General features: G+C 48.6%; 1 protein-coding gene across 1 annotated transcript in view; it reads left to right on the top strand.

Moving 5' to 3' along the window:
- Positions 1–12,117, top strand: part of rad50 (RAD50 homolog, double strand break repair protein) — a 36,928-nt gene that overhangs the window by 7,414 nt on the left and 17,397 nt on the right. Inside the window, exons 13-24 of the mRNA XM_079738945.1 lie at positions 256–413; positions 2,010–2,185; positions 2,725–2,962; positions 4,859–5,048; positions 5,750–5,876; positions 6,372–6,565; positions 7,104–7,214; positions 7,435–7,527; positions 7,651–7,764; positions 8,170–8,297; positions 10,320–10,421; positions 11,112–11,234. Of these exons, the coding sequence (XP_079595071.1) occupies positions 256–413; positions 2,010–2,185; positions 2,725–2,962; positions 4,859–5,048; positions 5,750–5,876; positions 6,372–6,565; positions 7,104–7,214; positions 7,435–7,527; positions 7,651–7,764; positions 8,170–8,297; positions 10,320–10,421; positions 11,112–11,234 (1,754 nt within the window). The remainder of the gene's footprint in view (positions 1–255; positions 414–2,009; positions 2,186–2,724; positions 2,963–4,858; positions 5,049–5,749; positions 5,877–6,371; positions 6,566–7,103; positions 7,215–7,434; positions 7,528–7,650; positions 7,765–8,169; positions 8,298–10,319; positions 10,422–11,111; positions 11,235–12,117) is intronic.

Consider the following 12,117-nt stretch of genomic DNA (forward strand, 5'->3'; position numbering starts at 1 on the left):
GATGTTTTTGAGACTCTTTCCATGCTGTGTCAAGCAGGGAACAGTGAAATGAACTGTACTGAATCCTATCCATTTGATTCATTCTCTTTGTTCAGAGCGTAACCCAGCCTCCTCAGTAATCCAATCTCTTTGTTTCTCTCCTTCCTTCACCCTCTCCGCTCCGCCATCTCTCCGGCCTCTCGTGTGTGTGTGTGTGTGTGTGTGTGTGTGTGTGTGTGTGTGTGTGTGTGTCGGCGTGTCGGCGTGTGTCTGCAGACTGAGAAGGAGGAGCAGGTACGAAGGATCAAGTCGCGCCACACTGAGGATCTGGTGTCTCTGCTGGGTCACTTCCCCACCAAGCTGAAGCTGGAGGACTGGATCCACACCAAGTCTAAGGAGATCAACGCCACCCGTGAAAAGCTGGCCAGACTCAAGTGGGTAGTAGTGTCCAGTCCTCAGACCTGAAGACCCTTTTCCATGGCTATCCATGGCTTTCCATGGCCACCGGGCCAATCCATTTTAGTAGCGAAGAGAGGGTCTCAGAGGTCAATTCAGAGGTCAAAAAGGTGAATGAATCGTAACACATTTCATTTACATTTACATTTAGGGGATGTTGCTGACGCTTTATCCAAAGTGACCTACAACTATTCAATGACACATTCACACACCGACGGCGGATTCAACCACGCAGGGCGACAGCCAGCTTGTCAGGAGCAGTCAGGGCGAGGCGTCTGGCTCAGGCACACCAGCCAGGAGGAGCCGGGGATCGAACTAGCAACCTTTCGGTTAAAAGTCAAGCCACTCTACCACCTGAGCCACTGTTGCCCCACATTTCCTTCATCGGTCCATCTGGTGGCCGTATGGCGGATTTGTGATTGGTTGGCTTGGCGTCATTTCATTATGTCGCCCTGACCTTTCAATAGAGGGGTCAAATTTAGTTTGGAGATTTAGCCTAAACCTACCTCTAGTAAAACCTCTCTATCTTGGCTGTACTTCGATTAATTATCAAATACTGACCCTGGTCATTAAGAGTTAGTTGTGGAGTTAGTTAGATGTGGAGATATACTTTATTTACTTTGGGTATGTTATTTTCAGAAAGAAACTCTGAAATACGCACGGTGATGTAGAGGTTAAGCAACGCAAACTGTAGTTTACCACTCTAGCCAATAGGGGGAACCTAAGTAACGTCCTTGCAACAGACGCTTTATGTCCCTGTTTTTAAGGGCTAAATTGGGCATATGCTTTCATGAGGTCTTAGAATTTCCCAAACTGATTAAATTCAACAAATATAAAAAAAACCTGTGTTGATAGCTCAGTCTTGTTCTAAATAGCGAGGATAATCACTGAACCTTCATGTTTTCCCATGGACAGATTTTGCGACTTCCTATACAAAAATCCCATGAATTTTCAAGCTAGTTGTGCCATCTGAAGGTGTAGTTGACCAATCAGTCTTACCTTGGTTTGATATTATAATAAGTAATAATGATTGTATTAAGTAACATGAATATTCGTCATCACACTCTGATGTGGTCATGATCTGATTGATCTGATAATAAATGTATACGTTTTCTGCTGGGCCAGTAACAGGAACATTATCACTATGAATTTCACATTATCCACATTAACATCAACACGATCATGACTACGGGTGGACCTTTTAGATTTCATTAGGTTGATTAGGACTATGGTTCCAAGTAATGGAATTGGTGGAATTGATTCTCAGAATCATGCAAAAAACGTTTTTCCTTGCTGTGTCGTCAATTGAAATGGACGAGACCAAACGTATCGAACACAGATTGGTATAGATGGGCTTTTTAATAATAATAATCAACAACAACATTAACTTGCTAGATCAAACTGTTTCTTAAATTCTGCCGTTTGGAATCGAGACTTCAGCCGACGTGGACTGTTTGGATTCAGTTTTTACAGCATTCTTGTACTGTCATGGAGATAGATTGAACCGTTTTTAGTGGCCTCTCCATCCCTACTCCTGACCTTAACGTGTTCCCCGCCACCCTGGTGCCGTCCAGTAAGGAGCTGGCCTCCAGTGAGCAGAACAAGAGCTACATGTCTGCCGAGCTGCGCAGGAAGGAACAGCAGCTGTCCAGTGACCAGGAGAAGTTCTTTGACGTGTGCGGCAGTCAGGACCTTGAGCAGGACCTGGGCAAGCTGAAGGAAGAGCTGGAGAAGGCCTCCAAGCAGAGAGGTGAGCTCACGTTGTTATCATCACATGTTATATGTTGGGATCATTTCTTGGTATGACACAAGGTTTGATTGGGGATGGATAAAATGTTTTAACATTGTGGACATCCCAGAGATTTCCATTGCCTTCAGGGTTTTGTTCTAATTGCTTTCATTTGAGATTGCATTTGTGTGTATTCCTAGTGACATTCCATTGAATCTAATCCATTCCTCCTCCTCCAACCATTCGTCTCTCAATCCCTACTCCTCTACCTCAAATCATCTATCCCTCCTTCCTTCCCCCTGCAACCACCCATCCATCCATCCATCTATCCATCCACTTCCACCAATCAACACACATACCTCCCTCCCTCCTGCTTATCCATCCCTCAACCCCAACCCACCCAACTATCCAAACCTCCACCTCCTCCATCCCATCTATCCATCCATCCCTCCCCCTCTACACACCTGCCTTATTAACTCCTCCACCCATCCATCCCTCGTATCCATCCATCCCCCCCCCTCTCATCCACCTCCACCCACCCATCCCTGCGCCCCACCCAGCCATGCTGGCGGGTGCCACGGCGGTGTACACGCAGTTCATCAGCCAGCTGACGGAGGACAATGGGCCTTGTTGCCCCGTGTGTCAGCGCACCTTCCCCTCGGAGGTGGAGCTCGACGAGGTGGTGAGCGACATGCAGTCCAAGCTGCGGCTGGTGCCCGACAAGCTGAAGAACACGGAGCAGGAGCTGAGGAGGAAGGAGGGAAGGCGGGACCAGATGATGGCTCTGCGGCCCGTCAGGTGAGGCAGGCTCTAGCTGGGGATCCGGGCTACTCCCAGGAGTCGAATCATAACCCGCAGGCCAAAACCAAAACCAAGGTTTAGAACCGGAATAGAAATTTTAAAGGAGAAATTACAGGCTGTATCATTGTTGTCGGACTGAGGTTTTAAGGCATTTGACAGAACCCTAAGGATTTGATTCTCGACCTTCAGTCTATCGAAACCATTGTTAACTAAACGAAAGACAATTCAACTGTCGCTAAGTCACACCCCCCGTCGTTACCATGACAAACTCGGACAAACAAATCTGACTAGATTTGAAAAACATATGGAAAAATGTCAGCTGACAGTACCGTATATCAAAGCAGGATTTGGAGAAGTTTTAGGCGATTCTTTTTACAACTGAAATTATTTACCATGATTACCATGATTATTTTACTTTTTTGGGTACCATTTTTCAACTCAATATGGTATTTAGAATAAATGTTTAATAGTAAAGAGAATGAAATGGTGAATTAGGTTAAATCAGAACACGGTTCTTCATTGCCATCTGGTGGAATTTTGATTGTTTGGCTTGGTGTAATTCAACTCTATTCCCCCTGAACTTTCAATAGTGTCAAAATTGTCCATTGCTTCTCAAGATATCTACCGGTTTGCGTCTCATAAAGTTTATATTGTCGATTTTGCATCGGTTTTCATTAGATTTGGTGATTTATTTTGAGATTTATACCTACTTCTACTTAAACTTTTATCTTTACTCTACCTCATTTATACTTTATTGGCATTGAAACATTGACCCAGCTGCTCATCAGATGTTTTGCCATGGCCCTTTAGTACTACAGGGCTAACAACTGATAATGGTATTCACTTATTTCAGGGGGAAATGAAATCTTCCACTATACTGGGTTCTAGCTTCATTCATTCTAACCAAGCAGTATCCACATGGAATATTTCCCTTGCAAAACAGTCTCACAGGTGTTATCTTCTTTTGGGACCAAGATTACATATTATACATACATATTATAGCCCTTGCGGTAATATTGATATATACTCCATATTAATTTGTGTAGTTTATTTTATAGAAATAGGCCTAGTGATGAAGAGGTTAGCCTTCTCAACATAAAAACACTTCATTCTATATGTCAATGACTCATTACAACTTGGTATATAATACATGGAAATAAGTTATATTTACTGAAATCCCAGTAACGAACTGCTATATGCCATTTCTAAAACAGTTATCAGACCGCTATGGATGTAAATGTTGAAGTATCCAATCACCTCTCAAAGGGTGCTTTCCATCTCTTTCCATGTATTATTAATGTGCTCATTTGATTATGTATAGCCTGTCTTTTATAATAATTATTATTACATCCTTTTAAGATGGACTATAAACAAAGATAATGCCCAGGCCCGAGTGGTGGTGTTCTTCTGACCTCCATCTCTCCTCTCATGTCCTCTCCCCTCCTCTCATCTGTCCTCCCATGCCTCTCCCTCCTCCTTCCTCCCCCTCGTCCTCCTCCCCCTCCCCTCCTCCTCCTCCCCCTCCATCCCCTTCCTCCCCCTCGTCCTCCTCCTCCTCCTCCTCCTCCTCCTCCCCCCCCTCCATCCCCTTCCTCCCCCTCATCCTCAATTCCTCCCCCTCCATCCCCTTCCTCCCCCTCATCCTCAATTTCTTCCCCGTCCATTCCCTTCCTCCCCTCTCCCCCTCCTCCTCCCCCTCCCCTCCTCCTCCTCCTCCTGTCCTCCCCCTCCTCCTCCCCCTCCTCTCCTCCTCCCCCTCCCCTCCTCCTCCTCCTCCCCCCTCCCACTCCTGTCCTCCCCCTCCTCCTCCTCCCCTCCCCCTCCCCTCCCCCTCCTCCTCCCCCTCCTCCTCTCCCCCTCCCCTCCTCCCCCCCTCCCCCTCCTGTCCTCCAGGGTGTCCATGGAGAAGCTCCAGAAGGAGGAGCTCCCCGAGCTGAGGAACCGTCTGCAGGCTGTGAACCGGGACATCGAGAGGCTGAAGAGGGACGTGGAGGAGCAGGAGACAGGGCTGTCTGGGATGATCTCTGAGGAGGAGACCGCCAAGGCCTGCCTGCAGGACATCGCCCTCATGGACCGCTTCCTGGTACCCCCCTCCTCCCTTCTCGTCCCCCCGCACACCCCCGGCTCATCGATGTTCTCCCCAGAGCACGCCCTCGTTGTTGTTCTTCTGATTCCTCTCCCGTTCTGCTGTCTTACCATTTTCAATTGTATTCGTAAAGCCCTTAAAGCTCGGTACAGTCTCAAAGGCCTTAGCAGGCCGTATATTTATAACACCCCCCGGTCCCTAGCCGCCCAGAGGGCAAGAAAAAACTCCCTTAATTAGCAAGGAAGAAATCTTGGGAAGGAACTGTCTCCTCAAGTCCCTCAGCCAATATTCTTGCGGCATTTCCAGCCATCACCTGCATAATCCTTTCAATAACGTCAATGCAATACTTAAAATCCAAGCCTGAGTGATTAGTCTGGAGCTACCAGAGCCGTGACACCTACAGTGTCACGGTTCTGGTAGACACTTCACTTTCCTGCAATTTAATAAGTTCTGTCCTAGGGCATTATCATTGAGACCGTTCCATCCTTGAAATGAAATCCTCCAGTTAACGCTTCTTGCTATGCGACTTGAAACGGCTCTCTGCTATCGATTATTTGAGAACCGTCTAACCATGTACGTTTATGTTCCAGATAAGAACATCAGTAAGAAGTTATGCAGAAAGTGTGGTCCCCAACACGTCTGCATTGTTGTCCTTTGCAGTGTATGCGTGTGGTTGATTCTGTGTGCCCGCCCCCCAGCTGGACCTGAAGGAGGTGGACAGGAAGATCGCCCAGCAGGAGGCCCGGCTGCAGGGAGTGGACCTGAGCCGCACCGTGCAGCAAGTCAGCCAGGAGAAACAGGAGACCCAGCACCGGCTGGACACCAGTGAGATGGACCACACATGGCCTGACACACGTTTACAGACACACACACACACACACACACACACACACACACACACACACACACACACACACACACACACACACACAGGCACGCACACGCTGAAAGGGCCACTAGATGCCTCCAGCTGTAGGGCTGGGTGGTAACGTATTCAGCGTTCCATGTTTAGATGAGATTGAATTATGTATTCACAGAGTATCTGTGGATACCTCTTGTTATTGTAAGGGTTAAGTATAATTCTTATTATTCCGGATTGGTAACGTCTCTAGCTCACCCCCACGATTGCACAAAAGTTTTCAAATTTGTCAGCGGCATTTATGTTCCCGGTAAGCAGGTCTCCAAAGTGATTGGTGCCAATTCTCACGTGTTCGTGGGCAAAGTCAAAGGATTGGCCCCGCCGCCCTGATTCATACACAATTATGAAACGTGTGTGTGTGTGTGTGTGTGTGTGTGTGTGTGTGTGTATGTGCCTCGCAGCCTCCAGTAAGGTGGAGTTGAAGCGCAAGCTGATCCAGGACCAGCAGGAGCGCGTGCAGAGCCTGCGCAGCGCGGTCAACGAGACGCGCAGCCAGAAGCTGCAGCTGAGCAGTGACATGCAGCAGCAGCAGGCGCTGACCGCCCAGAGCGTGGAGACCACCACGGAGGTCCAGAGCCTCACCAGGGAGATCCGGGTACACACGCACACGCACGCACGCACACACACACACAGGTCCAGGTAGCGTCTCTGGCGCTACCTTCTCTCCTCTCTCCTCTCTCCTCGCCACACTGAGCGATTAACATTGGCAGCACCTTGCGCCTCCTCTCTCTCCCCCCTCTCTCTCTCCATCTCTCCCTCCCTCTTTCCCTCTCCCTCCCTCCCTCTCTCTCTCTCCCTCTCTCTCTCTCTCCCTCCCTCTCTCTCTCTCTCCCTCTCCCTCTCTCCCCCTGTCTCTCTCTCTCTCTCTCCCTCTCTCTCTCTCTCCCTCTCTCCCCCTGTCTCTCTCTCTCTCTCTCTCTCTCTCTCTCTCTCTCTCTCACACACACTAGGGCTCCGTTTCATTGGAATTTCCCCTTAGCCCCTAGCTATGTCTACCAACAAAAATTGGTTGAACAAGTGTATGTGTGCAAATTGAACAACCAGAACTTGAGCGCCCTAGCACATACACACAAGGTCACAAACGCACGCATACAAGCGCTCACACACGCTTTGTGATGGACCCATGGCTGCAGGCCGCCAAGGAGCAGCTGGCGCCCATCTCAGCCACGTTGGAGAGGCTGCAGCTGGAGAGAGAGGAGCTGGTGGTCCGCAGGAGACAGAAGCAGGACGAGGGACAGGAGAAGGTGGGCTGCTTGTGGTCATATCTACCTAATTGTTGATTTATAACTGTATTGCATCTGTCACCTTTTGTACCGCTAAAGACGCCAACACTTCTGTGGATGATAGTGGTACAGTTCAGTGTTTCTATAACCGCTTACTTCCTGTCGGGGCCGGTGGGTTATGCTTTGGTGGTCTTTTGTTTGAACGTGTGAACCAAACGACCGAACTCTGACCCTCTGCCAGATGAACACCATCAAGGACAAAGTGAAGAACATCAGCACGCTGGAGAGAGACATCAGCAGATACACGGAGGAGGGCAAACAGGAACACAAAGAGGTCACTATTCTGGAGATAATCCATTCACTGACTCTGACCACACGGCTGCACGTGAGCAGTGTGTGCACTCATGTCAAGCGACCAAAGCTGAAATGGTAACCATCTTATTTATTTGATTTGCAGCAAAAAGAATGTGAGCTCCACGACACCAACGGGCAGCTTCACGAGGCCGAGAAACACAAGGAGAAGATCACCAAGGAGATGGGCGCCGTGCGGCAGGACATAGACACCCAGAAGGTTCCTGCTCAGCTGCTTGTGGCGGTCCCTTCTTTAGCCCGCAGCCCTTTTTATTGAGGTCAAAGCCTCCGAGGTGCAGGGTTTTCCACTCAGGTCACCTCATATCCACCTGATCATAGTGCTGTAAAAGACTCATCTTGACGATAAACAAAAGCCAATAACAATATGATTTTAATAGATTAAATGTGGGTGATCGGCCTACTTAACCTTTATTACAATTAAAACAACGCTCATAATTATGAGTAAATAAGAATAACAATTCTTTTGGGGTCTTTAAGAGAAAAAAAGCATACCACTTCTAAATAGGACTCATATTATTGGTGTTAATAGCTGGAACTACTGTATTTGTTTTTTTTACATCTGGGATGATGGTGTGTGTGTGTGTGTGTGTGTGTGTGTGTGTAGGTGCAGGAGCGCTGGCTGCAGGACAACCTGACTCTGCGGCGGCGCGGTGAGGAGCTGAAGGAGGTGCTGTCGCGGCGGGAGGCTCTGCTGAAGGACATGGGCAGCATGCAGGTCATGCAGCTGCGCCAGTACGTACTCTGCGCCGCCCCGCACGAGGGGGAGGACAGGAGGAGGAGGAGGAGGGGAGGGGGAGGAGGAGGGGGAGGGGAGGGGAGGAAGGGAATGGAGGGGGAAGAAATTGAGGATGAGGGGGAGGAAGGGGATGGAGGGGGAGGAATTGAGGATGAGGGGGAGGAAGGGGATGGAGGGGGGGGAGGAGGAGGAGGAGGAGGAGGAGGAGGACGAGGGGGAGGAAGGGGATGGAGGGGGAGGAGGAGGAGGGGAGGGGCACGTCTGTGGCCGTCATTAAACTAGCCCTTTCATAACACAAACCGTCGATGCAAATGAGTTAATCGAGTAGGACTAAACTGAATGTAATGCCAGCTGAAAATGTTGGTTGATTTGATTATGCTGAGCAGTGTAAAGTTTTCAGGAAAGAAAGTGTTTCAAAGGCAACAGGGTTGTTGGGTAGTCTATATAGTGTGAAATATTAAAGTTCAGTTATATCCAGTGCATGTATTATCCGTTATCGCAGATGGCATGTTCTTGCCGTATGGTTCAGCCCTCGTTCTAAGGCTAATGCCTGCACCTGTAAGTTTCCCTGAACCAGATGCTCTGAGGAAGAGTTGCCTCCCTGCTCATTAATGAAATGCATCTACAAAATAGATCTAAAAGGTCCCTTTGGATTAAAGTATCCTCTTCATGTCTAGTAGTCAACGGGTTGTGTGTGTGTCTGCTACATGACTAGTAGTGTAGGGGGTTGTGTGTGTGTCCGGTGTGTGTCTGCTACATGACTAGTAGTGTAGGGGGTTGTGTGTGTGTCCGGTGTGTGTCTGATACATGACTAGTAGTGAAGGGGGTTGTGTGTGTGTCCGGTGTGTGTCTGATACATGACTAGTAGTGAAGGGGGTTGTGTGTGTGTCCGGTGTGTGTCTGATACATGACTAGTAGTGAAGGGGGTTGTGTGTGTGTCAGCTACATGACTAGTAGTGAAGGGGGTTGTGTGTGTGTCCGGTGTGTGTCTGCTACATGACTAGTAGTGTAGGGGGTTGTGTGTGTGTCCGGTGTGTGTCTGATACATGACTAGTAGTGTAGGGGGTTGTGTGTGTGTCCGGTGTGTGTCTGCTACATGACTAGTAGTGTAGGGGGTTGTGTGTGTGTCCGGTGTGTGTCTGATACATGACTAGTAGTGTAGGGGGTTGTGTGTGTGTCCGGTGTGTGTCTGCTACATGACTAGTAGTGAAGGGGGTTGTGTGTGTGTCAGCTACATGACTAGTAGTGAAGGGGGTTGTGTGTGTGTCCGGTGTGTGTCTGATACATGACTAGTAGTGTAGGGGGTTGTGTGTGTGTCCGGTGTGTGTCTGCTACATGACTAGTAGTGAAGGGGGTTGTGTGTGTGTCAGCTACATGACTAGTAGTGAAGGGGGTTGTGTGTGTGTCCGGTGTGTGTCTGCTACATGACTAGTAGTGAAGGGGGTTGTGTGTGTGTCCTGTGTGTGTCTGCTACATGACTAGTAGTGAAGGGGGTTGTGTGTGTGTCCGGTGTGTGTCTGCTACATGACTAGTAGTGTAGGGGGTTGTGTGTGTGTCCGGTGTGTGTCTGCTACATGACTAGTAGTGTAGGGGGTTGTGTGTGTGTCCGGTGTGTGTCTGCTACATGACTAGTAGTGAAGGGGGTTGTGTGTGTGTCCTGTGTGTGTCTGCTACATGACTAGTAGTGAAGGGGGTTGTGTGTGTGTCCGGTGTGTGTCTGCTACATGACTAGTAGTGTAGGGGGTTGTGTGTGTGTCCGGTGTGTGTCTGATACATGACTAGTAGTGTAGGGGGTTGTGTGTGTGTCCGGTGTGTGTCTGCTACATGACTAGTAGTGTAGGGGGTTGTGTGTGTGTCCTGTGTGTGTCTGCTACATGACTAGTAGTGAAGGGGGTTGTGTGTGTGTCCGGTGTGTGTCTGCTACATGACTAGTAGTGAAGGGGGTTGTGTGTGTGTCCTGTGTGTGTCTGCTACATGACTAGTAGTGAAGGGGGTTGTGTGTGTGTCCGGTGGACCAGGGAGCGGAGAGAGGTGGAGCGGAGGGTGGAGGAGCTGAAGAAGACCCGCAGCATCGCACAGGGTCGCCAGAACGGCTTCGAGGAAGAGATCCTCCACTGCAGGTCTGTCTGTCTGTCTGTCTGACTCTCTGTCTGGCTGGCTGTCTGGCTGGCTGGCTGGCTGGCTGTCTCTCTGTCTGGCTGGCTGTCTCTCTGGCTGGCTGGCTGTCTCTCTGGCTGGCTGGCTGTCTCTCTGTCTATCTGGTTGAGAGGGGAAAGAATCTGCTCATCAGGGATTTTTTTTGGAAGAAAGCTGAGATACTTTGAAAGATGAAAGGTACTTCTCTGTGCCAGATTCATCAAATAAGTATTTCATACTATTTCATTATTTCTATCTATTTATCACCAGATTCTTGCCTTAAACCCCCAACATGTAGCTTGGCCCACTAGTGTTATCTCATGGCAAGAGTTAGCACCATATAGCATTGGCCTTAGGGGACACCAATAAAACTACCAAGCAAATGGAAACTATGTCTTCAGGCCTGGTCATGGTTAGGTGTTTTATATATTTTTTTGATGCTAACCAAACAGAAAGAAACTATTTGGTTTTCCACGTTAGTTTTCATTTTGTTAAAGAAACAGTTTCTTCAGTGTTCTTTCACTGACCGCAGAACTGATCATCTATATTCTTAGTAACACTTCACAAATACATTCAGTTATAAGTCTGTTATAAGCCTGGTTAACACCAAGTGTGAGGTTGATTAGCATTACAAGCCGTGTCAAAATGTATCACTGAACTGCTGCTGCTTGCAGGAAGGAGCTGCGCGAGGACCAGTACAACAAGGCAGACGAGCGTTTCCGCGACAAGATGATAGTGATGAGGACCACTGAGCTGGTCAACAAGGACCTGGACATCTACTACAAGGCCCTGGACCAGTGAGTACCAGTCACCTATACATAGGGGATACAATGAGCTGGTCAACAAGGCCCTGGACCAGTGAGTACCAGTCATCTATACATAGGGTATACACTGAGCTGGTCAACAAGGCCCTGGACCAGTGAGTACCAGTCACCTATTCATAGGGGATACACTGAGCTGGTCAACAAGGCCCTGGACCAGTGAGTACCAGTCACCTATTCATAGGGGATACACTGAGCTGGTCAACAAGGCCCTGGACCAGTGAGTACCAGTCACCTATTCATAGGGGATACACTGAGCTGGTCAACAAGGCCCTGGACCAGTGAGTACCAGTCACCTATACATAGGGGATACACTGAGCTGGTCAACAAGGCCCTGGACCAGTGAGTACCAGTCACCTATACATAGGGGATACACTGAGCTGGTCAACAAGGCCCTGGACCAGTGAGTACCAGTCACCTATTCATAGGGGATACACTGAGCTGGTCAACAAGGCCCTGGACCAGTGAGTACCAGTCACCTATTCATAGGGGATACACTGAGCTGGTCAACAAGGCCCTGGACCAGTGAGTACCAGTCCAAATAAGCCAAAGGTTCCCCTTGAATTGAGGAACTTTCTAAATCCTACCCCACACCCGCATTGAGGTAAAATGGAAGTCATAGATGTCCTTAATTGTAGGACATCTATGACTTAAAGTTGATCATAAGTTGTTTGTGCCACTAGGGGTCTCTCAATCAGAAGAATATCAAATATATCAGCCTGGTGACTTGTGTAGCAGCAGGGGCATGGACTTGTTTGTCTTCACCAACATCGCCAGCTAAATCTATCTCATAGGACATAGGCCCGAATCATGTTCATGGACAACTTAATGTATGACAGTTCTATTGACTTTGCGTTTA

The sequence above is a fragment of the Pollachius pollachius genome (assembly GCF_949987615.1).
Source record: "Pollachius pollachius genome assembly, chromosome: 6".
Taxonomy (NCBI): Eukaryota; Metazoa; Chordata; class Actinopteri; order Gadiformes; family Gadidae; genus Pollachius; species Pollachius pollachius.